The sequence below is a fragment of the Toxorhynchites rutilus genome, chromosome 3 (assembly GCF_029784135.1).
Source record: "Toxorhynchites rutilus septentrionalis strain SRP chromosome 3, ASM2978413v1, whole genome shotgun sequence".
NCBI lineage: Eukaryota > Metazoa > Arthropoda > Insecta > Diptera > Culicidae > Toxorhynchites > Toxorhynchites rutilus.
In genome coordinates, this window is record NC_073746.1 from 82122485 (window position 1) to 82147550 (window position 25066).

At 38.0% G+C, this 25066-nt stretch overlaps 1 protein-coding gene across 6 annotated transcripts in view; it reads right to left on the reverse strand.

Moving 5' to 3' along the window:
- LOC129774718 (bone morphogenetic protein receptor type-1B) overlaps positions 1–25066 on the reverse strand; it is a 422669-nt gene that overhangs the window by 47354 nt on the left and 350249 nt on the right. Inside the window, exon 1 of one of the 6 annotated variants that reach the window (XM_055778616.1) lies at positions 13951–15127. The exons of the other annotated variants lie outside the window; for them this stretch is intronic. Coding sequence (XP_055634591.1) covers positions 13951–13984 — 34 coding nt within the window. The 5' untranslated portion in view covers positions 13985–15127. Of the gene's footprint in view, positions 1–13950; positions 15128–25066 lie in introns of those variants that run through there. 6 annotated transcript variants of the gene reach the window in all.

Sequence of the window (25066 nt, forward strand, 5' to 3'; positions counted from 1 at the left end):
AACCAGCTGCAGTTTTGTTTCGTATTCAAACAAAATTCTTAAAAATTTAAAAATTTTGTTCTAACCAGTGAGCAAACTTGACATCATTTTCCCATCAAAATACAAGAAAATAAATAGATGTAAAATTCGATAAATATTAAGTTTAATTGCAAATATTGTAATAAAAATAACCTACAAATACTTGAGCAGGTAAATTTTTTTTTTTAAATAAAACATCGATCTGTGTGACGCCAACCACTGTAGCAGCATACAAAAAATGTGTAACATACATTTTGTATCAATATAATTTCAAATTTTTAAGTGAATTTAGTATAGAAAATAAATACAGAAATTTGTAGAAAACTTATTTTCGTTGCTTAATTCAATTGAACCTAATTTATGTTCAAATTCTAAGATTTTTTAGTACAGATTATAGATGAATAATTGTGGACGTGGCCGGCGTCATTATTGACCGTTTAAAGCTCGAATCACCGGAATTGTACAACGAGAATGATTTGCTAGTCCCAAGCGTCATTCTGTGTGTTCTTTGTGCAATTAGGTTGGTGCAGTTCAATCACGGAGAGCAACTACGAATTGTACAGTCTACCAAAGCTCAAGCTCAAGCTCAAGAATATAGATGAAGAATTGTGTGTAGAATTTATATTTCGTACTGAAATTAGTCAAACCTGTTTTCTGTTCCATAATCTTACAATTTTAAGTAGTTTTGAATCAGAATGATTCAAGATTACAGAAAATTGATGCTAGGAAGATTGTGTTGGAAGCAAAATCGTATTGCGTGCAAAATCGTGTACTAAAATTGTACTAAAAATTTTGAAGCTCAGTAAATATTTTTATGTAGTTTATGTTGTATTTATGTTCCTAAAATATATTGTATACAAAATTTTGTATAAGAAAATCTTCTTCTTCTTATATCGCACTAACGTTCCTAGAGGAACTCCGCCGTCTCAACGTAGTATTACTTGCGTCATTTTCATTAGTACTTAGTTGAGATTTCTATGCGAAATAACACGCCTTGAATGCATTCTGAGTGGCAAGCTCTAGAATACGCGTGACCACAGTGCAAGTCAGAGGAAATTTCTTTGAAGAAAAATTTCCCCGACCAGAACGGGAATCGAAGTTACGATTTTTGAATGTTGTTGATACCTCTTGCACAATGTTGAATATGATATGAGTTTTTAGAGAATGAGAATTATAGAATATATTATATAGAATGACCGGTTGGCGTGGAATTGCTCCATTTAAAAAAAATAGGTTAGAAAATAGGAACGGGCTCTGGACATAATCGGCCGTTTGTCATGACACATATTTTTGACACATTTTCGAACCACATTTGCCCATAGTGCAGCGCAATACTGGAAGCGCTTGTAGAACCAAAGAAATCTGAGCAATGCACAGCACAGTTCACGAAAGGGACGACGATGCTTCTACCCACTGTAGACAAATGGTGCCAATGGGAAGCGCTTAAAACTCTAACTAAACACAAGCCAACCGCCCAAACCGTACGAGAAAGAAGAAACAACAACAACGGAAATATGCATCTGGTATCGCATAATTCCTGGGAAAAATATGCTGTTCTGAGAGCGCTCACCGCACTGCACAACAGAGAAAAAAATGGAAGTTAATTAATTAAACTTAAAAACTCATTTATTCCACACTCTTTTTCTCCCAAACACATCGCATCTCTCAACCGAGGCAGCCGAGGGCGGATGGGTGAACACATCCGACGTCGTCGTCGTCATTTCGGATAAAGGAAGAGTTTCCTGTTAAATTAAACCTAGTTGGCAATCACGCCACCACAATGACAAATGCAAGAAGTGTTTTGGGCCAAGCATTCACAGTCAAAAACAAATTACAGGCAAACACAGTGCGACGACGAACTTCTTGACGCTTGGCGCACTTGACGATTTTGAATATTGGGAGAATAATAAGGAACAAAAAACACAATAATACCAGCTTGGACGGTGGAAGAACGTGGTTACAACGAGGCGAGAGATCCCCGAGGAGATTAGATACACATTCACTCTTCATCTTTCATCCTTTGCGTGTGAATTATTCAATGCCTCGAGCAGTTCGCTTTGAATGCATCCCTAATCATCATGAATCTCAAACGCATTGTGAGATTTAAAAAAAACAAGTCAGTTAATTTGGGATGACAATCCGAGCATAATGACGGCATCATTTTAATAACTTCACGTCCGCTTCACCGATGAATTTCTCGGTGACAAGTTTCCCCGAAAAGTGGACGATCAACAAGACAAGCGCTTGGTTAAAATAGCGCGATAAGGAAAGTGATTATTATTCTAGCTCGGTCGTCGATTTCCTTTCAACGTGACGGCATGGTCGAAAACGAACTTCCCCCGGCTGCCGTTCTCGGTTCGAGGCTGAAGGCTAAGGCACAACACCGGTGCGCTGGTGGTACCGACCGGTTGTTGCATTCAACGAAGAGAAACCCACGGAGAGGACGGGGGGGTCTGATTGGAATGGAGTCCTGAAAACAAACCCGAAACTGATAACTTTCGATCGAAAAGTGAAGACGAATTCATTAAAAACATATACAGCGGAGTGATGGGAGTGATGCGCCAAGTGGGCTTTTCATTATGGAAGCCGAGAATCCTGATGGCGCGCGGATCGATGAAGGGATGACACTGAAATCCGGTAACACGTTGTTCGAGGAGAATGGAGGAGACATGAGAAGGTTCAGTGTCTCCAGTGACACGCAATCGGTAATGTAACTGTTGCTAAAATTGATAAGCTTCAGTGTTGTTCAGGAGAACGAAAGAAACCTCAAAATTAAAACAATCTTCACATGACTGAGTATGTTCTACATGCTCGGAAAAATATCGAGTCAATGAAACAAAATTACACAATCTAATCGCACTTCACTGTCATCCTGGGGGCTATTTATATGTGCCCTGATAAGCGATCATGAGAAATAGATCTATCAAGCCCTTCGTGTGCTCTTTGAATCTAGCTATGGACGTAGGTATTTTTCGTGTTTCATTGATTTTGGATGTATCAGTATATCAGACCAAGTTTGTTTCAATTGATTTTAATTCAAAAAGTACACTACTTAGAAACGTTTCAGTTGCTAACATTTAAAAAATGAGATCATTTGATACTGAATACAGTTGGTCAGGCGTTTTTATTTTCTCTAAAATGACATAGATCGTTTTTAGGCACCAAAATCTTATACTATAAGGATCTTCAAAAGTCACAAATTCTAAGCCATTTCTAAGGGTGGAGATAAAGAAAGATGAGTTTACATATATATTACAGCGAAATTTGAAAAGACAGATGGTATTGGATGTCAAAGAACGAATTGTAGAGTGATTAGAAAACGATCATAGCGAATATGAATAATCAAGTTCATCATGAAAGTTACCTGATCAACTGTTTTTACCTGTGAAAACATTCCCTTTCTACCTATCTGTGTTTTTACTTTTATAATGTGACATTGTTCCACCAATTAACACGTTTTACAACTAATACAGTACCAAATCATTTCATCTTTCAATTAGAAGCAACAGAATATTGAGGTAGCGTGAATTAGAGCCGCATGAAGGCAAAAAAAGCTCAAAATAACAAAAGTTCAAAAACTCTGGCACAGTTGTTACCATATGCGTAGACGGATTTCCTTCATCAAATGTGGTCATCTTTTCACCCACAGAAAAAATCTTTTCTTTTCTTTTTTTCCGAATCCTTTGTATATGTAAAACTCAATTATTTTGATTGAAAAATAATGTAGTTTAGTATACATCAACTATGATTTTTGTGAATGTCGAAGGATCACAACGATACTCGGCAAAGACTCATTTTCGACTATATTTTAAGTTCGGTACTGAGCAACATTGAATCAGAAATGAAAACTGGATTATTGGAATTTTCCATACAGTATACAAACTACAACAATAACAATCATGACAATGTATTAGATGTAAGTGAGCATGAACTCCTTTAAGTTGTAATGAATACTGACCTGTGATGTAAATACTAGAGATGAACAATATGTTACATCTTTATAATAAAAACAATGAATAGCATAGTTTGCTCCCAGTTTGTTTCACAGGTTAGAAGATTTTTTATGACAAAATCAACTTCGTTCGGCACAAGTTTGAAGACAAACATAATACCGGCTGCATTGCATAATGTGTTGAGTATTCCGATCCGACCATTTGTCATAATCGTGGCGAAGAGGAACCGGAAGAGTGTATGTTATGAAACCATGCGTCAGTATCGCTATAAAAAAAAGTTTTGGAGCAATCCATGGCTCCACATTAGGGTGCCAATGAAAACGGCCATCTCGTATTTCAAAAAGTTCTCTTCCAACACAAAGTAATTATGTTGAATTCAATTAAAACCGGGAATTGCTTCATCCGATCAATAATTTAATCAATAGATCAAGTATTATTTGATTGATTACGCAAAGAGCGTGGATTTGACCCTGGAGCGGTGCAGATGGAGAGAGGACAGGACTTTGCAAAGAGGTGTTCAACAAGGATGAAATAGAAACGTTAAGTAGTTGTAAATTGTATGAATATGATCGGAGGCTAGACAATGCGTTGGATCCTTATAGGAATTATAGGAATATTTCAATGTTCCTATGACAAAGCTATTTTTTCTGGATGCAAAGAGTAATCCGCCGTATCAGACTGCAGTTGGTATTTGGCTGTAAATATTATATATTATCATTGTAAATCTATAGATAAAATACATAAAATCCTATAAAACTAATAATTTTACATCAAATACGAAACTATTTGAGGTGTTCAGAATGCAAGGGGTGTAAGTGATTTGATCGATTTCTCTTCATCAACTTTTTATTTAGTTAATAACTCAACTGTAAAAACGTTCCAATTTAAATTTGCTATAGAATCCGATAGATGAGGTTCTGACCTATTTTCCACGTTGGTAAATACAGCTGGGAATGTATTTGCAGTTAAGATATGACCCAAACAGAGAGTCGATGTAGAGAAATCGACCCCTTTCACAGATTTACACCCCTTTCATTCTAAGCCCCTTATTTAGGATATATATATATATATATATATATATATATATATATATATATATATATATATATATATATAAGTTAACACCCACATCCCCATGTACTACACGAACAGATCAACTAACCACCGAACAACAGCGGTGACCCACTTCCAATAGAGCTAACGCATCAGTTCTCCGGGCGACACATGAACAAACAGCGCATCATCATTGACGGCGCATCGACCTGAATATTTGCACCGTCAACATCATCGATACCAACGACCCATCGAAACATCGACCTATCGTTCGATACACAATCCTAAGGCTCAGCGCTTTGGCCAGGTCGAAGTCCACCACGATCGAGCTCACCGGAACCAAACTGGAGAATCAGCATAACCGTACGCCGCGTTAGGGAACTCAGCTCAGGCTAATTAGTAAGGAATAAAGTCAGTCATAATTCGATGTTCAAGTGAGGTAGTTCGTTTATAATTTTTTAAAAACCTTCCCAAAGGCCTAACTTCTTTAACTGGCGCAGTCGCCTAACTTCTTTAACTGGCGTTAGGGAACTCAGCTCAGGCTAATTAGTAAGGAATAAAGTCAGTCATAATTCGATGTTCAAGTGAGGTAGTTCGTTTATAATTTTTTAAAAACCTTCCCAAAGGCCTAACTTCTTTAACTGGCGCAGTCGGTAGGATGCGATTACCGCTCAAGTGTTTCGAAATAGATATGAAATAGTGATCGAATTGATTAAGTGCAGAACAATATCGGATTAACAGAAAATAGAAATAATCTAGTGCAAAGTGAAGTTTAACTGAATAACGAGAAAAAGAGGCCCAAATACAAAAGACAATACGTGTGCTTCGAAAAAGACTTGAACATTACTAATGTTTGTTTCAAAGAAGAAATTTATCAGATCAATCAATGAAGGTGCTATCGGGAAGAACCACTCTGCGAATATTAGTTTTATTCTCCATGTAAGTAATTCTCCACAATTATTATCTTATACCTTCTATATAACTAAAGTTAAAACACCCAATGTGGCAGAATTGATATCTGCATAAATATTAATAATATCATTATCAAAAGAAATTAAACGTATGTGCAAGTAGACCACCTCGCGTAGCGAGTAACTAGTGTGTAACAAACAGAGAGCATATCTGTAGTTCCACTAGTGCGGAAAGTTCTTATCAGACCATCCAACGGTGAAGTGCTAATCTCACACCGCGTAGGAGACTGATCGCATAGCAGAGTGAATATCTGTGGTAGATGCGATCGGTACAATAAGATTTCCCCCGGTCGAAAGCACAGTGTCTACACAGCAGAGAGAATATCTGCGCCGTGTGTAGCCAGCCGCGTTTAGATTGTAAGAAACAATCGCCATATAAAATATCGCGTTTAGATTTAAGATCTGCGCCGTGTGTAGCCAGCCGCGTTTAGATTGTAAGAAACAATCGCCATATAAAATATCGCGTTTAGATTTAAGAAAATTCTAAAGAAAAACTAATCAAATTTCTTCACCCCCGAGATATAGGATTTGATGGACCGTTTCCATCCCTATAATTTAAGAAATCGAGAAATGAACACGGAAATGAACAATTCTCCTAACCCAATACCTCCTCCTCCACCTCAACCGAATCCTTTACTACCCCCTAGACAGAACATGAATCGAATTGAAGAAACAAACAGAATATTCGAACAGGCTGAAAAGATTACGAAAAAACCTTCATATTGACAACAGATGCATCCAAATACGCAATAGGAGCTGTTCTCTCACAAGGTCCAATCGGAAGAGATAAACCTGTTGCTTTTGCATCGAGAACACTCAGTCAAACCGAAGAAAAGTACTCCACTATTGAGAAGGAGTTACTAGCTATTTATTGGGCAACCAAATATTTCCGACCGTACCTTTTCGGAAATAAATTCATTTTATACACAGATCACAAGCCGCTTACTTGCGCCGTGAACTTGAAAGATCCATCAAGTAAAATTGCCAGATGGATGATTGCTTTAATGGACTATTCCTACGATATAAGATATCGTGCCGGAAAACAAAATGTCGTTGCCGATGGCCTCTCTAGAATTCCCCAAAATTTAAATCTGAATGAAGAACAAAATGATTCTTCATCAGACGCTGCTACGCAACATTCGGCAGACACCGATGACTCGGAATTTATCGCATGTACCGAAAAACCGGTAAACACTTTTTCCAATCAGATCATTTTGAAAATAGATGGAACTGAGAGTGAGACCACCGGAGAACAAGTTTTTCCCAAAGTCCTAAGACACACGTTTACAAAAGTGAATTTTGGTGTACCAATATTACTAAGAATATTCAAAGAATTCATGGATCCTAAAAGAGTAAATTGCATTTACTGCCCAGAAAATCTCATCAACACCCTTCAAATTGTGTATAAAAACTATTTTTCTCGCGTCAAAACGTTTAAAGTAGTTATTTCACAAAAGTTCTTAATTGACTTAAAAACTGAAGAAGAACAGAATGAAGTCATAAATACAACACATACAAGAGCTCACAGAGGCATCGAAGAAAATCTGATGGCTATCAGCCAGAAATTCTACTTCCCGAACATGAAAAGGAAAGTTAGAACACACGTCACATTGTGCAATACGTGTAAAACTGCTAAATATGAGCGACATCCTTATAAATTGAACCTAGCCCAAACTCCAATACCTAAAAAGCCGCTAGACATAGTTCATGTTGATATATTCATATGTCAACCAAACACGTTCATATCCGTGGTAGACAAATTATCGAAGTTCGGAATGCTTTTTCCAATTAAATCGAGATCGATTCCTGACGTCCGTTCAGGACTGACAAAATTCTTCTCAACATATGGGATACCCAGACTTTTGGTCAGTGACAATGAACCAGCACTAAAGTCTGTTGAAGTAAGAGGCATGTTAGAAGAACTAGGAATTGAAACATATTTCACACCATCTAATAAAAGCGAAGTGAATGGAATCGTTGAACGATTTCACTCAACAATTGCAGAAATGTTTCGCTGTTGTAGATCGAAACATGAGGGATTAAGTAAGAAAGAGTTGTTTAGAGTCACTGTAGCACTTTATAACGACACTATTCACTCTTCAACCAAGATGCGACCCAAAGAAGTATTCTTTGGAATAAAAGAGGGAGAGGTGAGACCGAGTAACATTGAAGAAATTGTTAGGAAAAGGAATGAAATATACAATGAAGCAACATTAGCTCTCATTAAAAAACAAAAACAAGATTTACAGCACCACAACAAAAACAAGGAAGCTGACCCATCACTGGAAGTGGACGAAACTGTATACGTCGCGCGCCAAGGGGTCAAAAGTAAAACAAAGGATAAGTATAAACGATATCAAATCGCAAGAGATAACACAAAAACCTTCCAAGATCAGAATGGAAGAACGATACATAAAACAAAAATAAGACGTCAAAGAAAATGACGTCTCGAAACCCAAAGTAGTACTCACATATTTCTCTATTCCAGATTAGCCCTTGATGTTACAGCAGAAGTGACGATAACAGACCTCTCACGACATGATGGAATAATAGCATTTAGCGAGAGAGAAGCGAAGATTATCACATCTCAACATTTCCATCTCCACATCGTGGATTTGGAAAAGTTCGAAAGTAGTTTCACCAACCTCCAGTATACGTTACACCAGTTCGAACGACAAAATTTCACGAAACCATACCTTAAAACATTGGACATTAGGATGAAACAAATTTCCGACAATTACAAACAGTTGAAACCCATACACCGACAGAAACGAGGACTCTTAAACCCATTAGGAACGTTTATCAAATCATTGACCGGCAATTTAGACGACGACGATTTACAATTAATCCGACAAACGATAGAAAATTCAAAAACCAAAACCAACACACTTATTGACAACAACAACCGACAAATCAGAATCAATCAGGAATTCGAAGCTAAAATTAACAATTTAATTAGCCACGTAAATGAAAACCAAATTGAGGTTTTAAGAAGAATATCGAGAATTGCCAATAACGTAAACACAGAATATGAAAATCATTTAAAAGGAATAGTTCACGATCTATTTTTCAATCTAGATCTACTAAACAACCAACTAAGAGACATTTTTGAAATTGTACAACTATCGAAAATAGGGATTTTATCTAGGGCAATATTAAACAATAATGAAACAGAGTTTGTACTAGAAAAGTTAGAAGAACAAAATATTCACATTAACAATATTGACCAAATTTATGAATTTCTTAGTATAGAAACACATCATGAAAGTACAAAAATAATATTTGTGATCAAGATCCCAATATTTATGTCAGAAAAGTTCCAATATATTAGATTTGAAACATTACCAAGAAAAAACAGAATTATATCGACACCCTACAACTCAGCTGTTCTGAGTAAAACACTGACACTAGGAATAAATAACGAATGTACAATTGTTGAAAATTATAGAATTTGCCAAAGACAGGAGCTCACGAATTTAACAGGCGACGGTTGTATCGACAACGCATTAAGAGGAATCAACGCATCTTGCCCCTACGAGGAACATCGCATCGGAATGGACATTAAGCCTATCGACGACCACACGCTGATCGTGAGAAACGCTGATAAATCCGTTCTTCTGGATTCAAATTGCAACATCAAATCGAGACAGATAACGGGAACTCTACTGATCAAATATCCAAACTGCTCTGTTTCAATCAATGGAAGCAAATACGACGACAAGAGGACAATTAATCATCACGAGATCAGAACTATTTCAACAATTGGAGTGAACTTTCAGCCAACAGTAATCTTCAACCAACCTGATCTGCAACAAGTAAACCTGCTTAGAATTGAAAACCGAGACCACATCCATAAACTGCAAAGAGACCACATAACACTGCAACATACTACGATTGGATTCCTGATTCCACTCGCAGCCATGATCATAGGATTGGCAATCATGAGCCTGAAGAAACATATTGGAGTATACACCACACCACGAAATGTATCAACAGAGGTAAAACCCTATGCTAACACAAAAAGCATGACATCTTCCCTCTCCTCAGATCAAACCCAACAAGACAAATCACTAGAAAACCCAGCACAAACAACTTCAACGATACTCGCAGAAGTTCATCTATGCAACAATCAACAACAGCGGTTTCAATTCTAGCAGCCTCATCGAATTGTACCTCCGAAGAAAACAACTTAAGATTCGAGACGAATCTTCATTAGGGAGAGAGTAGTTAACACCCACATCCCCATGTACTACACGAACAGATCAACTAACCACCGAACAACAGCGGTGACCCACTTCCAATAGAGCTAACGCATCAGTTCTCCGGGCGACACATGAACAAACAGCGCATCATCATTGACGGCGCATCGACCTGAATATTTGCACCGTCAACATCATCGATACCAACGACCCATCGAAACATCGACCTATCGTTCGATACACAATCCTAAGGCTCAGCGCTTTGGCCAGGTCGAAGTCCACCACGATCGAGCTCACCGGAACCAAACTGGAGAATCAGCATAACCGTACGCCGCGTTAGGGAACTCAGCTCAGGCTAATTAGTAAGGAATAAAGTCAGTCATAATTCGATGTTCAAGTGAGGTAGTTCGTTTATAATTTTTTAAAAACCTTCCCAAAGGCCTAACTTCTTTAACTTATATATATGTATATACATATATATATATACATATATATATATATATATATATATATATATATATATATATATATATATATATATATATATATATATATATATATATATATATATATATATATAAATGGATTTCTGTCTGTCTGTCTGTCTGTCTCATTCAAATGGACTCGGAAATTACTGAACCGATCGACATGAAAATTGGTATGTAGGGGTTTTTGGGGTCTGGGGAGGTTCCTATGATAGTTCGAGACACCCTAAAGGGGAACTGCCATACAAATGATACACAAATTTCTACATTACTCGAAAATTAATCAAGCAAATGGAACGAAATTCGGCATGTGGAAGTTTTAGGATGCAATAAATGACTCTATGGTGGTTAGACTCTCCACCCTCCTCTCTAAGGGGGAGCTGCCATACAAATGAAACATGAAGCATATGAAACCAAATTTGGCATGTGGAGGTTTTAGGGCGCAATGAATATTTTTACGGTAGTTAGACACTCCACCCTCTCTCTAAGGGGAGCTGCCATACAAATGAAAGCCAAATTTCTGCATAACTTAAAAACTAATCAAGCCAATTGAGCCAAATTTGGCATGGGAAGGTTCTAGGGGTTACGAAACGTTTCTATGGTGAATAGACACTCCACCCCTCTGAGAGAGAGAAGGGGACTGCCATACAAATAATTCAAGAACTATTCAAGAAAACGGAACCAAATTTGGCATGTTGAGGGTTTAGGGGGCAAGAAACATTTTTAAGGTGGTTCAACACTCCTCCCACCTTTCTAAATTTCAGCACAACTTGAGAACTAATCAAGCAAATGGAACCAAATTTGGCAAATGGAAGCTTTAGGGAGAAATACATGTTCTTACGGTGATCTTGACTACCTTACCTTCTCTAAAGAGGAGGAGGGGGGAGGGTACTGAACAACTGGACCCATGAACGTCGAAGTTTGCCGGGTCAGCTAGTCCCTTTATAAAAATTTTGAAAATTCCGTACAAATTCTGAAATTTTTGCATCTTATTTACTAATACCAACGAAAGGACCCTTATAGCACACCTGGTAACTGTCTAAGTACGTTGACTCGGGAGTATAACTGTGAATATCGAATCATGATCAGACGAAATGCTAAGGAATTTTCCCCACTGTCACTGCAATTGAGTATGATATTCAATGAAAACAAATCTCTTTACGCATATGCTAAAGTCACAACTATTATAGAATTATTGGTATCACAGTATTATAGAGTTTTGAATTACGCTTGCCTCAAACTAGTTACATCTCAAAAAGTGCACTATTCCGCACTATATACTTCCATCGAAAGCACCGAATATTTGCCGAGCTTTCCCAAAAGTCAACAACATTAGGTAACAATCTTTCAAGCTGTTTTTCTGGATTTTCGCTAATTTTCGTGAAAACATCATTAGCTTCATTGTTGAACCCAATAAATCGTTACAAACTGCTCTGCGATGCGTTATTTTCACACCAATTGCCGTTCTGAATACGTTAAGATGTTTTTTTTATCCCATTTATTTATTTGAGGCTCATTAGCATTTTAGCTGTAACAGAGCCGAATTTTAATCGTGTACATGTCACATGATTATCATATCTATAATTAGCACATTACACACAGTTGCCATTCACCAGTAGTCCTTCTATACCATTACATATGGTACATTCACACAATAGCCATTTAGGCGTAAGAGTTTTCTAACTGTTCTTCCATTACCCAGTTAGACCGGACAGCGGAGACAGTTGATTGATCATTGTTGAGTTATTTATAGAACAGCAGCCCGATGTGTCTTGCAGAGCAGAGCAGTTGTATGGATGAATCGATCTTATTTCGACCGTGGATCGATCTCCATCGCTGATGATTGTTGCGTGGACGTAGCTATTCTGTAACAACACAAAGATGGTCAATGAGGGCCCTGAGTTTTGAACTCACGATCGATCGCTTACTAAGCGAACGCGCAACCATTGTGGCTACGGAGACCCCCTACGTTAAGATGTTGAACATAATCAAATCCGCATGAAAAGGTCCTAATAATTACCGAACCCAGAAGCTCGAACGATCAGATATTATTATATTTACTGCCCGAATATGCATGGTGCCAACTGTGTTTTTAATTGAATTAAACAACGAAAATCTTTAAAGCCTTCCTAGCCACTTTTGACCGTTAATATTTACTAAACTTAGAAAGATTATTCCATATAAACTGTTCACAGTCAAGATTATTGAGTTAATAATCCAGAGCCAGAAAAAAGCGTTTTTTATCACAGAGTGGTGTTGATGGTTACGTCAACTATTTGGGTAGTTCACGACCCTAGATATCAAGCAATTATAGGGTGGATACTTTAATTGTAAAAGAATGTAACTTGTCACGTTAAATGTCATCGGTTCATATCGACTCGAGACATATTTCCCTCTCAATTATTTGAAATTTTCTTCTTCTTCTTTTTGGCTTTAAGAGGGTTTAAACTTTTCAGTTCATTCGCCTCTACGTATTTGAAATTTTGTATATTGCTATAAACCAAACTTTCCCAATAGTATAAACTATTCTATTCAAAATACAATAAATTGGCAAACTAGGAGTATTTGCACCCCTAACTTCCTTGACGATTTTTGTCGCTCTAACGATTTGACTAATTTCTTGGAATTTACACAAGAAGCACTTATATTTTTTTCGAATAAGGAGTTTAGGAATAAACAGCTTCTGAGAGTGTAGTTTATGTACCGTAGCAAAACAGCTCGGAAAACCCGCTTAAAATTGTTGCATCACATTTTGGTCGCCTTGATCGACTCAAACTACGAACAAGGCATTTCTCCAAAGCTGCTTCTATCTCTGAATTCAGCTCATAATGATACAACGAATGGTTGATTTTGGCAAAAAAGAAAAAAAAACGAGCAATAAGCTAATCGCATACTCCGAAAGCGGGGCAAATTTGACACCTCACACGCTCAGCAGAGGAGTGTTCTTCGAATCGATCATTGCAATCACTTTCCTCGTACCCTGTATCATTAAATCCAGGCACCTCCAAGGGCGGCGGCGATAGACATCAGCCTCAACCAAGCCTGACCCGGCAAAAATTCAAAGCCAGAGGAGGAAGCACAAAAACATCCCACCTCCATAAATCGTAGTAATAATATCGCAGGAAAATATGAAATCTGCTCCAGACTCGCGGATCGAGATGCAAGCCTCCGCAAGCTCTTCCAAGGAACGGACCGAGAAGATGGGAGAACCAGTGGAGACAACAACAAAAAAATCTGGAGAAAACTATATATTTTTCAATTTATTATTTACCATTTGCCTTCTTTCTTCTGGTTTTCGGCGCCATGTCTGGATCTTGACCGAGCGTCTCGGTGTTCGTGCTCCTCTTTTTATCCTCGGATACCTGAAGCACCAAAACGACCACTTCCAATGCTACTTGCGAAGGAAAGAATTGTTCTGCTACTCTCCGTCGCAACACACCGCTCCACCACTCTCCACCCAATGTTCAGTATTATTTTTGTACTCTTCTTTACGCTGCACTTCACGGAGTCTGTTCTTTTGTTTTTGACTGATTTCTCTTTTGTTTCTCCAGCATCGGGTTTTCTACAGTCTGTTAGATTCCACAATAGAGATTTCTTCGGACATCCGAAGCTGGAAGATGCTCCGAAGAACTGAGAACTGTCAACTCATCAATTATCACACGTTCGTTTCCCCGTCGGCATTCCCCGATCGATCACAGTAGGAAAAAAAGCACACACAACGACCTTGATTCAAAATTCTCCGGAACGATGCGCGTCTGCTTGCGTTGAAAACTACAATTCCGTCGAAACATTTGACGCGTCTGGACCTTTGTTTACGAAACAGCTAATTCGCGCGTTATTAAATTCCGATCGCAAGTCTCCATACGTCATAGCACTGAACCCGCTGTTCTAGAGCCACTTAGGTGCACTTTTTTTTCGCTCCTGTTGCAACATCCCGTCTTCACTCGATCAATTAACCACTATGTGTATCCATATGAATTAATTTCCCCATGAATTTTCCTTCAATTTCATCCTCACCAACACTTTAAAACACTGTTTACTGCACTTCCGTTTCCTCGCCAGTCAGTATCAGCTGGATATCTATTCCGAGTTACGTGCGAACCGTGACGTAACCCTCGTCAAGCGAGAGAGCGAAAAGAAAAACAATTTCCCAACCAGATTTTCCTCTGTTGGTGATTTTCCCGTTCAAAAACACAGCACCCTCACACTTATTCCTCGCGGTTAGAGATTATGACATCCCTTAGAATAGTTTTTTTTTTCTCAAATCCATTCGGAACCATCTGCGACAAAAATTAATCGTCTGTATCGCGTTTGTGGAAAACTAAATGAAAAGTGCAGTTTATGAAATCACAGAGAACCGAAGAAACAAACACGGAGCAAATCAAAATCACGACAGAAAGCTACAACAGTTCGGGATACACTGGCCGAAGCGAATCATTGTGTTGGGTGAGAGCCAGCCAAGACCAAGTGCTTGCATCTGTACAAGTTTTGCTACCTACACAGCGCGAGAGAGCATTGGGAGAGCCACCTCCGCACGATTCGCTCGCAAAGTTATAGCTTCTCTCCCTCAACACTCTCTGTTTTCCTTTTTTTACCAACCATATTTCTTCTCGGAAGTTTCCTATCAGAAGCGCGCACTGTTGTCATGCTCACTCTCCGGATAATCGTGTGCTCTCCCCGCATCGCATCAGTTGTGGATGATGCTTATTTTCCGGCATAAACACAACACTTTCAGTGGAGTCTCCCCTGTACGGAAATCTTATAAATAATAATTGGTCGACGGATTGTTGGACGACGACGACGACGTCCTTCTCATACACATGCATCGTTTTTGACGCGCACAGGCAGTGTCCACACCGCTAGCGAGCGATAGAACGTAAACATTGCAGTTGCTGTCTCAGTCACGCTTCCACTTTGGCGGAAATATAGCTCAATTGTGCGACAAGATGGAATAGTGAACGCGCGAGAAGAAGCTGTGAGAGAAAGAAGGAAAACTTCCAACAAAAGAGGGTGAGAGCGAGGGAGAGGGAAAATTGAGCCAGATTCAAAACGAAAATAAAATTTTGTAATGAGATTTCTTCTGTCTTTCTCATCTTGCTTTGATGCCGAAGTTGAAGAAGATGCGTAGCTCTATGATTGAATGTAAAATGCGGAAATTTGGACCGTGTAGGTGTGTTCCCTGAAAATTAAATGTCGAATAAATTAAAAATTTAAGCGTATAATTTAGTTCTACACGTTTTATCAAATTGATACGAACTTTGCCAATTGCTATCCTTCATTCAGTCTTCATACCAATGTTCCAGTTTAAAAAAAAACATCCAGTTTTTTTTATTAGATCCAATCAAACCGTTAAATCCTAAAATCTTTCAGTTTTTTGACGTAGGACTACGTCTAACCGGAAGATATAGGGGGTGAAATGAAAATCTAGGCACTGAACAAGTAGGTAAAAATGCAAGATTTGGAACGCTTATAACTCGAGCATTTCTCAATAGATCGCAAAGGTTTTTGCATCAATTGATAGGAAATATATCTACGCATCTATCATAACGAATAACATTTCATTTTTCTTGAGATAAATAATTGAATAATTGTGAAATATCAAGCATTGTCCAAATGCACTATGTGCCCATTTTTGATTCGTGCATTTTGTGCTCCTCATATCGTACCGACCAAAACGGGCAACCAGAGCAGCAGCGAAATACAATGAACCCGATTGGAAAGGAAAAAGAAAAAATATGAACGAAACATTGGTCGCAGTCTCACACATGCGTAATTCTCGAGCCAGCCAGTCAGCTTAAAAATCCCCGCTCCGCTACCGTAACGATCATTCTCATCCAAATCATACACCACATCGTTTCGCATCACAACATATCAACAAACCAACACAAGCAGCCATGTCTGGACATGACAAAGGAGGAAAAGTGAAGGGAAAGGCAAAATCCCTATGCCGAGCGCGTTAGTACCAGTGCTCCAGTCCACCTAGTCGGCGTTATATAGTTTCGGCCGCCGAAGTGATCGAGTTGGCTGGCAAAGCTGTTCGCGACGATAAGAAAATCCGCATTCAGAACAGACCACATTCGGTTCGGTGGACATCTAGACAAGAATAGGCAGTTTCAGCGAGTGACGAGCAGAAGATAAAAGTTTGTTCTTCATACAAACTGCTTTGGTGGCAAATCCAGAACAAGGCAGCATCGATGGCGTTCGAAATGGTTTTTTTTTTCAAAACCACGAGTACAAAGTTTTCTAAATTGGAACCATTCCATAAAACACGGCGCTTATCAGGGCCATTAAACCTTTCAAAAAAGAGTTTACGAAATACAGTTCAAGGCATTCTAAAATATTATCCAAAATAATAATAAAACACAAATTGATTTTTCATAATTTGTTTGCCAGGATATGAAGAGTATGAGAATTTTGCAGTTGTGCTGAGCTTATTGATGGTTGGGGACTTTCTCGATTATTCAATTTTCACCAATTCTTAAATTGCTTCCAGATTGAAAGTACAGTAATTTTAGTTCGATAATTAGCTAATTGGATTTTTGTAAACTCTATGGGGGTCCAAATTATGACCCAACATGTCCCAAGCTGGATGGGAAGAAATTTTCCAACTGTGAAAGCTGTACCACTGTCATCGCAAATGTTCAATTACAGGTTAAAATCATCTCCAATGCGACACTGAGTGGTGCTTCGGCAAGTCGCATTAAATGTAATTTACAGTACAACATGTCCCAAGCTGGATGAGAAGAAATTTTCCAACTGTGGCGAGTGGCAAACGCACTCGATAAACAGGAAGGTTTAACCGAACAAGATGGAGATATCGAGTGATAACAAAACAATAAACTCTTTAGATTAAAGATGATTTAGTGGACCTGAAAAGGACCCTTTTTAGCGTTTGCTTCCTTCTCCTTCTTCTTGTCGGTTTCCGAGATATTCTTCTGCGCCGTGCCGAACTTTTTGGCGGCTTTTCCACTATTCCACTAGTCTTCGGTGCCTTCGTGTTTGTTAGAAACACCTGCATGTGAATCCAACGAGCGAACAAATCGTAATGAATATATTTTTTTGCCATCGCTCCCTTTTAACGCTCATTCGTTCGTCTCGTTGGACTCTCCCCTTTGGCTGAGTCTGCTGATTTGTCTCTATCCTGTGAGCGTGTACCGCTAAAGTACAAAACGCGCGGATCCGCTGAAAAATATATCATTCTCTTTCAAACCGTAAATCAGTGTGGTTGTATGGCATCGTTTCACATCACATCGCATCAACAGATTGGTGCCGGAGCAACAGCATACCTAATAGCGGTTATAGAATTTCGGCCGCCGGAGTGCTCGAGTTGGCTTGCAAAGCTGCTCACGACAATACGAAAACCCGCCTACAGAACAGAGCACATTCGGTTCGGTGGCAACAATCAGTTTCAGCGAGTGGCAAACGCAATCTCAAAACGGCAGCAGGTAGAAGAAGGAAAATGTTAGTTTATACAGACTGCTTTGGTGGCAAAACCAGCCACCGTAAAACACGGCGCCTTTCATGGCTATTAAGCCATTCAAAGAAAAGTTATTAAAAGTTATTCACAATACCAATGCATTCTAAAGTGACATAATATGACATATAATATGAACTGAATTATTTTGTTTATGCTTGTTTTTGAACTTATTGGTGGTTGAGGTCTTTTAAATTGATCATTCAGTTTTCACAAACCCATACATGGTCTCCGAATTAAAAGTGGCTCCAAATTACAACACATTGTATGCAGGATGGCATTAACGAATTTTCTCGGTAGCAAGAACTGCTTTCTTTAGTTGATAACTGATGTTGAAAATTGACTGACGTTACATCTGCATTGTATAGAAACATAACTAAGGAGCAATATGATGAGCTATGCATTTCCTGCTACTCTGTTCTTATTTTAAAGGACTTTAATTCGAAGGTCATCCGTCCCTGTATTCACATTGATTTTTCAGAACGTTTATAGCTCGTCTATTCCTCGACAGATTGTAGAGTTCGTCTCCAAAACCTCAGTTCTTTTCATTTTTATTTATTTTGTTTGCGGAGACTACAAATATTACAATTCATTCGTCTCCGAAACCACAGTTTAAGGTACGGTAATGTGCTCAATGAACTGACGACCACCTATGCATTCCTTATCACAGCCATCATTTTGATTGTACGATATGTGCATACGCCGAAAAATGCCCGGCGTTGAACATTTAATGAGTACAAAGCCTTCGGAAAAAAAATCAAATATAAGACAGTGAGAAAAAAATGAGAAATTTTTTACAAAAAAAAAACGCAAAAACACAACCAAAAGGTTCATTTCAGAACTCCCAACATGTTCATAAAGAGTAAACAGTAAGCTAATCCATATTTCAGGTAGAGAGGTAGGTATTCACGTAGGAGAAGACAATAAAACAACATATTTAAAATATATATTTAGAATAAGCTGTCCCCGTTGTATAGTCCTACGTCACTCCGGTTATGTCCCCGACATTACCCACCCGTCTTTTTCAAATATCATTCAGCTTTATCCAGTTTTTTATGTGTAAGCATCAGTTTTATCCATTTTTATGTGGCATCAATTCACAATGTATAAATATTATCCCTCCCAGGAGTGGCACAATAAAATCTATGTTCTGGATCTAGAAAAATCTTTTCATTTTAGTTTTTTTCCCATGACATTTATTCATACAGGTGACCTGTATTAAAAATTAGAACTCCAATTTAGAAAAATTATCAAAGTGCTTAGGATACGGATAGGGTTAGATGGAATTTTCTCATTCTAAATAAAATAATCGGGTATGTTTTTTTTTAATTTATATTTTTTTATTCGAACTTTCGGCGTTCAAACGTTTGACGATTCCGCAGACAGTCCAAAAGTCACAGGAGGGTTGTGTCCGAGACACGACCGCATAGTTGACGTAGGATTCCGTTAGGGTATCTGTTACATGCTGATTTTGGTTATGATTGAAAAATAACATTGTTAAACTTTTCGATAGTGATTTGGTGGCCCTGAAAAGGGCCGTTTTGTCTGGTTGTTAGGTATTGTTTGTTCACTCCACTAATGTCCATAACCGAGTGATAATGATAGAAAGATGGTGATTAGTAATTTGATAGTGCGTATCACGAACACGATTATCAAGTTTTCTCATCAGAAAAAATAAATTTCATTTTTTATAGAGAAAATATATTTAAAATGGAAAAGCTAATTTCATTCATAATACTTACTTTCTGAGTGTTTACTCAACCCATTTCCATTTTCGATTTAAACACAACAGAATCCAATGCCTCATGCCTCAATGCGAATTTCAATTGGACATTCATATGAAACTTCACGAAACAACCAACATAGAAGTTCCAAATTTAAATTTTATTTATATTCTATCCAACATAAGTTCTATTCAGTTCATTGAAATATCATTTTTCAATTAATCCATCGAAAGATTCTTATTGGAACGAAAATAAAAAAAACACTCATCCATCGCTCCCTACTTATTCGCCAGCACGTATGCAATCAGCAATTATAACTAGCGTGGATATAATTACCACTATCCATTTGTGCGCGTCGTTAGTTAAACTATCGACCACGAGGGAATCTACATGCTGATTTCCCCCAGACACCTTGGATTTGAAATCTCTGTTAGGAAATACATGTCGGTAGAAACAAAAGTTTCCCCTACTTTCATGTAATTGCAATGCCGATTTCCCCCAGGCAGCTTGGTTTTGATGTCTCTGTTAGGGAATACACTTCGATGGGAACAAAAGTTCCCTCTACTTTGATGTGCCGATTTCTCCGTATCTTCAATTTCGACCAATCAGAACGAGGTATTTCCGTTTGGAGATTCTTTGATTGTTTGCTAGTTAGTTTCATATGATATTAATATATTATCAATTGTGATGAATTGTTATGGAGTGCTCAGATCGATTGATGCAAATGTCTCGTAAATCCATCAGGAGATAACTGACCAATAATTGTAAGTACATGAGCCGCCGCATGTGTCGTCAATTTCGACCAATCAGAAGTGGATATTTCCGTTAGGATAGGGGTTGTGATTTTCCATGGTTAGCTTCATGACATATATAATTTTATTCAATGTAAAAAATTGTTATGGAGTGCCGAAATAGATTGACAAAAAAATCTCAACAATCCATCATGAAACGACTGAGCAATGAGCGTTTGAAATTGGACAATTTTTACGATGTGCTTGATTTTCGATTTTCAATTTGTACCCCAATATGTTCCCGAAAGACGTAATCCTACGTCAAAAAGTTATTTTTCTGCTCTCGTCTAGTTTGGTAGCTTCTGTTTCTACAACTTCAACATATGCTGTTCAAAACCTTCAAAGTCCAATCGTGCTATCTGTGGGCATACAGTCTATCGCAAACGATAACGGAAATCTGGGAGGCACTTCCGTCTACAGTGTTCAGTGTTCGGGTATTTCAGTTTGTTTTGTTCAGCTTAATAATCGATAGCGAAATGTTGTATAAAAACAGGTTTGATTATCGAGTCGTTCAAATGTTCAAAAATATTAATTTCATTATTTCAATTCATTGGTTTCGGTCGTAGTTGAACCTATTCGCTATTAACTATTCTTTTTCCATAAACGTTTATTAATCAGACCCAATTACTTATTATCTAACGTTTAGAGAGTCAAATTTCACCTTAGAGCTATTAACTATATTAAGTATCACAATTAAAATACAATAGACTCTTAGGTGCATTCGATTGGTGCAAAAATATCATGAATCCCTCTTGAATGTCTGAGCAAAACTCGCTTAGATTTGGACATTTTTGGTTTGAACATTCTTCATATCGCATCTTCTCGCCTTAAATCAAAAATGGGAAAATAGGACATCACGCTACATATGAATGTCAAAATGTGATGACGCAAACTGATTCAAATAGTATATGAATAAAAGGGATTAGTTGGGAAAAAATATAGTGACATCCGGCTTTAATACTTACAATTCGAAATATTTGAACTTTCGTTGTTCAATCACTTGACGATTCATTGCAGCAGATGGTTCTAAAAGTTATTCTTACCCAGTTCAATAGCTGTTTCTACAACTTAAATTCCACGGTAGATAGCATGTGGCTTCTTCAGATGCTGTTCAAAATTTACAAAATTTATTCCTGTTGCTGCGATTTGATGTATTGTTTTGGACCTATATTGCACAAAACAGAAGGATAAACTGCTCTAGTTTCAAAATTGCTCTGAGTTAATTCCGGTGTTTCTGTTTAAATTTGTTTGATTCAACTTATTAATCAATGAAAAAACTTAGCTCGAATAAAATAATATAGGATTGGTCAAATAGGAGCCATCTTGTTGCGGACAAAAATTGTCAATGGTTTAAGCTCTAATATTTTTCATGAACTGAGTTAATTTTTGTTCGCTTTGTGTTGTGCGAATGATAACTATCCATCAAATTTATTTTTTTATATATCTTTAAATTTCCAATGTGGGAACGAATTTCAGGGCAAGCGTATTCGGTCCATAGATGCGCCTTCCACCACAAGTAAACTCGGAAATCTCTTGGGAACAGGCAAGCCACAGAATTCTCATTTTTTCGACCATTTTGGATTGTCCCTTCTTTTTAAAAATTTGTACCGTATTTTGAATATAAAGAAAAAATATTTGTAATGATGTCCTGTTGTACTATGATTTATTTGGAAACCCATGATTTAAGTTGATTCTCACTAAAAATTTGTTAGTGACCTTTCGAATATTTATTCGCCTTGTTGGAAAAGTTTTCAGTGCACCCGTGACCGAGTGGTTAGCGTCTCACATTATCAAGCCAGGTTTTTGGATTCGATTCGTCAAATAAATTTCCTTCGACTTCCACTGTGATCATGCGCATTCTAGAGCATGCCCCTCGCAATACAGTCAATGCGTGTTATTTGGCTTACGAAATCTGAACTAAGTATTAATAAATGGCGCTAGTTAATGCATACGTTCAGACGGCAAAAGTTCCATAGGGAACGTTAACGCTATTCAATATATGGAAGAGATTATGTATCTGACACTAAAGTTGCCGTTAATTTTGATGATTTTATCATAATTGTTCAACATAAAAGGGAACAAATATTTTTGAATAGTGAGATGCAAAGTGTTCTCAAAAATATGAATGCTCGTATCCAAGAAAATATCATGTAGTTGACGTAAGAATACGGAATTATTTTATTCAATTCGCTTGTTTAATTTTTTTTTAAATAGGCTGCGCATAAAATTACATCCGAATTCAGCTCTATGCTTATTAATGCCTGAACTAATTGTCATCAAATCTTCTATTCAAGTCTTGTACAAGCAAATTAGGAGAAATTATTAAGCTATAGCCAATCTTGTTCGTTAAATGCAGTTCAAAGTCAATTAGAAAACGTTTATCCAACTCCAAGGTGAGGTGGAAACGTCTATTCAACCATATGCTGATTTGATTAGCTCTACTTGGACTGCGATATCAAAGAAGATTATTGCCTGACTGCATTATTTTCTACTACAAAATTTCTATAAATAGAATTAGTTTTTTACCACCTTGACATACGCTTGTTAGAAGATTTTCAAAATTTTCAGTTTTTATCGTGTTTGGTATCAAAATGTATATTTTCGGATACGTAGAGTTCATTTTTCCCGCCGGAATTTTTTTTTTGGCACCGGCGAGCATGCGAAACTGGTATTTTATCGCGCGCGCGAAATGGGGTGAAACACGTGATCCTACATGCCTTGAACATCCTAGAATGAAGGACTGTAGGATTTTTGTGTTTTTATGCAACTTCATTTTTCGGGTTTGGGCCGCCTAAATTTTCTCAGGGACCACTGTGCGTCGGGCAACAAGCGGCCCGCAAGCCGCAGGTCGAGTATAGCTGGATTTCAGATATATCTCTGTTCTAATTTTCGTGCATGACTAAAAACAATTTTTTTTTTCGATTTTCTCTTGAGACGATAATTTTTAAGGTATCTCTGAACCTCCAAAGTTTAGCGGATCAACTTCAGAAAAAATCGAGAGAAAAAGTTCAAATATATGATACAGATATTAGTTCCAAATTAAGGTGAAAATAAAACACTACAAAGATTGGGTGTGCAGTTTCATTTGATCCGTTTCCACAAGACAGTTCAAGGTGCTACAAATAGTCGACGGTGACGAGTTCAATGCTGACATCGAGAGTGATAATAACTTTGCACTGAACGAAAAGTCTTCGAGAGCCATTTCCATTTAATCCCCGCGATTTGTTTTTCAACAATCGCTCGCTAATAAAACGACCTTTTCTCACATCCCGCGCTGTCTCCGACGACAAACTACGACAACACACCGAGCAAGTCTAATAATAAGACAATTTTATGATACGAAAAAAAAACTAAAATCGATTTTCTGCACAGAGCACAGAGTCTGTCGTTCTCGTTCATGGCATAGCAAACAGATCGAAATAACGATTTTTCGTGAGGCTCAGATTCACGCGATGGCATCCCGAAGGACGTGCATTGCCTTGCCGCTCCTCAGCACTTGACTTTCGTGTCCACTGGCGTGTGCTTCCCATCATCCCAGCATCTCATCATCGTTTCAGAGATCCGACGCATCCCACAAAAGAGACACGACGGCGTAATGCCATTATTTTGCGCTTACTTAGCCGTTTATTATTCGTCATCTCGTTACCGACTGGTTGAAAAAGCTGACGGTTGATCGCTGCGCAAAAATAGATTACGGATAGACGACACAAATTATTTGTAAACCTTGCGCTGCTCGCTGCCGTCGCGCGCTCACTTTTCCGCTGTCATCCGAGTGATGTGTAGTGATAAAAATAGTTTTTACACTTGCAAAAGAAGTGCTCTCGGAGACAAAATCCTGTCCGCAACCGAAAGTATTGGCGGCTGCAGCAGAGGCTGAAGAGCTGAATTGTTTCACAGTGTGGTCTCTTTCTGTACAGCAGCGGAGCTAGGTTTAAAACGATTACAAAGTTGATAAATTTAGAACACTTTCTATACGTTGCCCATGTAGCACTGCTCTGTACGATGTTCAGAGACATCGAGGTTCGGAAAGGGTGAGTCTGGTGTTGTCTAGCTATGGGATGCCGCATCGTACTGCTATATGATGGGAATAATATTTACATTACGTTTCGGCGGGACGACAGTTGATTATTCAATCCCCGAACAGTGGGTTACTTGTTTCTGGTTGTACACTAAAATAGGAATCAGGAGGAAATTGATTATATTAACACGATGTGCCCCAAAATGTTCTTGTGGTGCTTTTCATTCAGCCAGTATCAAGAGCCCTTGCACAATATCAGTGTCGGCCTCAGCTCACAAAGATATTTAGTTTATGAAAAGAAAATAGTCAGAAGTTCCACTAGGAAGTAGTCACATTTTGTAACATATCCGAAAATAAAGCCAACTATTTTTCATTTCCTT